Source organism: Calidris pugnax, unplaced genomic scaffold (assembly GCF_001431845.1).
Source record: "Calidris pugnax isolate Ruff unplaced genomic scaffold, ASM143184v1 scaffold341, whole genome shotgun sequence".
Lineage (NCBI taxonomy): Eukaryota > Metazoa > Chordata > Aves > Charadriiformes > Scolopacidae > Calidris > Calidris pugnax.
In genome coordinates, this window is record NW_015091149.1 from 1,287,140 (window position 1) to 1,291,284 (window position 4,145).

Sequence of the window (4,145 nt, forward strand, 5' to 3'; positions counted from 1 at the left end):
ATTTAATTGGGCTCATTTGGAAGGGGAGCGTTTCCGTACGGCACACGCCGGCACCGCAGGAACACAGCTCCCAGCTGGGGGGGGGGATCCCCATAGACCCCTCGCTCCTCCTCTGCTTTGCTTCCCCCTCCTTTTCTTTAAAGCAACACAAAGATAAAACACACGCGACAGAAACACAGGGAAAGTTAAATACGGTAATTACCTTTTTTTTTTTTTTTCTTTTTGATGATACAAAGGTTCAAGTTTACTGTAAAAGAGAGTGGGTGCTACACGCGAGTCCGAAGGGACGGGCTTGGCCCAGGAGGAACTGAGAGAAATCCCGTCGGCGTAGGGAGGGGGAGCCTTACGCTGGAATATGATGGTGTGTAAATACAGCCTTAAACTACAGGAGAGACGATACAAAACGCTGGGAGCCCTCTGAGCTGGACACGGAACGTGCCCTGGTGAGCGCCGGCATCCCCGGCTACCCCAAAACCAGGAGAGGCTCTGTGGCTCTGCCGGTGCTGCCCCGGCTACGTCGGGGTCGGGGGGGGGTCTGGGTGGCCGAGCCCACCGGGCTGAGGGTGCCGCTGCACCGTGCACCCACCGCGGAGCCGCTGGGGAACGGGGGGCAAAAGGGTGTTTCACTAAAACTGAAACATTTTTTTCCCCACTGTGGGCCGTGGCACCCGCCAGCGTGGCCGGGGAGAAACCACAGGGAACACCAAAACCTCCCACTGCGGCCACAGAGCCAGGGGGTGGGGGGGGGGGAAGAGCAAAATCATCTTTGGCAGGCTTGCCGTGGCAGCCAGCACGGCCGTTTCTCACCTAAAAAACGTTTAGGTGAAAAATTTCCAGCCCAGCTGGCTCCCACGGAAGAGCTTCAAAGAGAAAGCAAGGAAAAAAAAAAGAAAGAAAGAAAAAAAAGCTACAAAAATAGTGACAATGTCTCAGCTGAGAACTTTGCGCTGGCGAAATCTGTGGATCCCGGCACTGAGACGTTCCAGAAATTCGTCCCGGTTTTGTCACATTGGCCAAGTTGGAAGAAGGGAAGACAGAAACCATCACCGGCGGCGCCCCGTTCCACGGAGATGGGGAATTTGAGCCTCAGGGGCCACAGGGGTGGTTTTAACACCCCACTAATGACATTTTTTAAATATTAAAAATCTTTGGGGAAAAAAAAAAAAACAACCAAAAACAAAACCAAAAGAAGCCCTTCCTGCTGGGAGGTGCTTTCTGGGCTGTCCTTGTCTCCCAGCCCTCCCCGTGGACTCGGTGCCCATGGGGACACAACGCACACCTGGGGGTGCCCGAGCCCCCGGGACGGGGCAGTGGGGGACAGGATGGGCAGGAGGACAACGCTGCGGCCACCGGCTTTGTCCCTGCACGGGGAATGGGATGGGGCTGGGTTGGGGGGGCAGGTGGTTCCTGGGCCATGTGGGGCAGGCGGTTCCCATCCATGGGGCTGGGGGCTGCAGTGGGGAGGGGGAAGGTCTCTTCTTGCTCGGTGTGGCTGCGGTGCCCATCACACACACATAATTTGGGCAAGACGGAGCCAGGGAGGGCCCCAGGCAGGCAGTGGAGGAAGGGGGTCTCCCTGGGACCCCCCCAGAGGCAGGGGCTCCCCCGGTCCGTGCCCAGGCAGCCTTGGCACAGCAGGACGAGGCACTTCTCCTGCTGAGGTCTGGCACGAACGGCAAGGCACTGCGGGCAGGGGGGCACCGTGGCATCCCACGGGGCACCAGCACGGCTGTGCCAGGGTGGCAGCTGAGCCTCTGTCACAGCTCCAAGTCCCCCAGCCACGACACAGCACAGAGGGGCTGGGGAAAAAGCTGGGGGGGGGCACCACGGGGCGGGAGGGCAGCGGGAGCAGCAGCGAGGGGCGGCAGCAGCACGAAGGGGGGGCTCTCCCCCCGCTGCACCCCAACCCCATTCCCAGGGCAGCATCTGTCCACACAAGTGTCTGTGCTTACGCCGGGGACCCCTCAGCGGCGGTGGCTAGTGGTCATGGCACAGGTGGCGGCGCCGTGCCCCGTGCCGTGGGCAGCCCGTGGCGCAGAGCGTGGTGGCGATGCGGGGTCCCCCGGCACCGGGGAGCTGCTCGGCAGTCGTGTCCCCCTCTCTTCCTCACCTACGCAGCCCCGGGGGCTGTCCTGGCCGCGGCACGGCGCGGGGCCGCCGCGGTGGTGCTCACATGCTGTCCGCCAGCTGGTGACAGTCCAAGTCCCCCTTCAGCTCCAGGAAACCCGGCAGCTTCACCCCCGTCTTGCGGTCCACGCACCAGCACTTGCCCCGCTGCCCGTCCAGCGCCGGGTGACACTGAGGGGACAGGTTTGGTGAGGGTCACCCAGCCTGGCCCCCACGGCCCCATTCCCATGGGCTGCCTGGTGATTGCAACCAGGAGCTCTCATCGGGGCTTTGCCACCCTCACCCCACCCCAGGCGTTTTCCAAAGGGGGATTCCTGAGGGGTGATTCCCACCAAAGGAGCCACAGGTGGGCTCTGCCGTGCCCCAGCACTGGCCCATCCATCCGTGTCCTCCTCCCAGTGCCCCCCCCCGGATGCCCCGTGATGGGTGAGAGCCACGTCATAGAATGGGTTGGGTTGGAAGAGACCTCAAAGATCATCGAGTTCCAACCCCCTGCCCTGGGCAGGGACACCTCCCACCAGCCCAGGTTGCTCCAAGCCCCCTCCACTTGCCCCACTGCCCATCCAGCGCCAGGTTACACTGCAGGGACAGGTTCGGTGAGGGGTGCCCAGCCTGGCCCCCACGGCCCCGTTCCCGTGGGCTGCCTGGTGATTGCAACCAGGAGCTCTCATCGGGGCTTTGCCACCCTCACCCCACCCCAGGCGTTTTCCAAAGGGGGATTCCTGAGGGGTGATTCCCACCAAAGGAGCCACAGGTGGGCTCTGCTGTGTCCCAGCACTGGCCCATCCATCCGTGTCCTCCTCCCAGTGCCCCCCCCCGGATGCCCCGTGATGGGTGAGAGCCATGTCATAGAATGGGTTGGGTTGGAAGAGACCTCAAAGATCATCGAGTTCCAACCCCCTGCCCTGGGCAGGGACACCTCCCACCAGCCCAGGTTGCTCCAAGCCCCATCCAACCTTGGCCTTGAACCCCTCCAGGGATGGGGCAGCCACAGCTTCCCTGGGCAACCTGTTCCAGGTTCCATGTCCTACCTGCTTGGGGTGGAAGTTGCCGTTGCGGTCGCAGTTGGGGATGGGGATGACGTACAGGTCCTCGTGCGTGCGGGTCTGCGAGGCCGCCAGCCTCTCCAGCGCCCGGTGCAGCTCGCTCTGGCACGAGCCCTGCGCCTGCAGGAATGGGGGTTGATGCTGAGCTGGCAGCGGGGCTGGCAAGTGCCCCCACCCCAGCATCCTGGGACCCCCACCACCCATCCTGACCCCCTCCCCAGCCCCGCGGTGCTCACTATGGGCCGTGTCTCCTCGCGGGGGTACGGGTTCCCGCTGTTGCGCATCTTGTTGCCGTTGTTGACCCGCTTCGCCTGCTGCTTCTGCAGGCACTTGCGGTCGTGGATGCTGCAGGGGTTGAAGCTGTTGTTGGGGTGGTCGATCTCCTCCTTCTCTGCAAGGACACAGACCAGAGGGGGCTCAGCACCACGGGGCAGCCCCCAGGGATGGAGACACCCCTGTTCCTCCACAGAGCAGCCTGCACCCCCAGGCACAACGTGCAGCTGGTGCTGCCGGACCCCACGTCACCCTCCCCAGTCCCCACGGGTGTCACCCCCAGTCCTGAGTCCCCTCCTGCCCCTGCCACCTCCTCCCTGCAGCACTGGGAAAGGCTCCTGGGAGTTTTTACGACTCATTAGCCACAATTCACGGGCTTGTTGCCACGTGTCTGTTATTGTAGGGTGGCAAACGCACGCTGCGAGAGCACCGGGCAGTTGGTCCAGTGTGCTGCGTGGCACGAGAGTCAGGCTGTGCCCTGGCCAGCCACGTGCCACCGGGTGCTTGCCCACAGCCAGGGAGCCCCAGCAAGACCCCAGTGCCCCCCAAAAGCTGCCTCTGAGGAGCTGCAGCAGGAACGGGGGGTCTGGAGCTGCACCAGGGTGGTGCTGAGCACCCACCAGGCCCGGGACGGCACCGGGAGCCGCGGCCAGGAGCGGAGCCGTGCTCTGCCACGGGGCACAGCCCCCGCAAAGACAT

The 4,145-nt window shown here is 63.4% G+C and overlaps 1 protein-coding gene across 1 annotated transcript; it reads right to left on the reverse strand.

Annotated features, from left to right (window-relative positions):
- Window positions 1–198: 198 nt before the first annotated feature.
- LOC106898025 (insulin-like growth factor-binding protein 4) lies at window positions 199–4,145 on the reverse strand. Its single transcript, XM_014959081.1, has 4 exons — window positions 4,067–4,145; window positions 3,410–3,648; window positions 3,159–3,293; window positions 199–2,298 (listed from the first exon to the last, which is right to left on the reverse strand). Exons 1-4 carry the CDS (start codon window positions 4,143–4,145, stop codon window positions 2,170–2,172), a joined length of 582 nt encoding a protein of 193 aa, XP_014814567.1. The 3' UTR covers window positions 199–2,169.

Coding starts and splice junctions, on each gene's coding strand:
- LOC106898025 (XM_014959081.1), bottom strand. CDS start 4,145: ATGTCTTTGCGGGGGCTGTGCCCCGTGGCAGAGCACGGCTCCGCTCCT. Junction 3,649..4,066: donor CCGGTGCCGTCCCGGGCCTG/GTGGGTGCTCAG, acceptor CTGGGGGTGCAG/GCTGCTCTGTGGAGGAACAG. Junction 3,294..3,409: donor GCGAGGAGACACGGCCCATA/GTGAGCACCGCG, acceptor CCATTCCTGCAG/GCGCAGGGCTCGTGCCAGAG.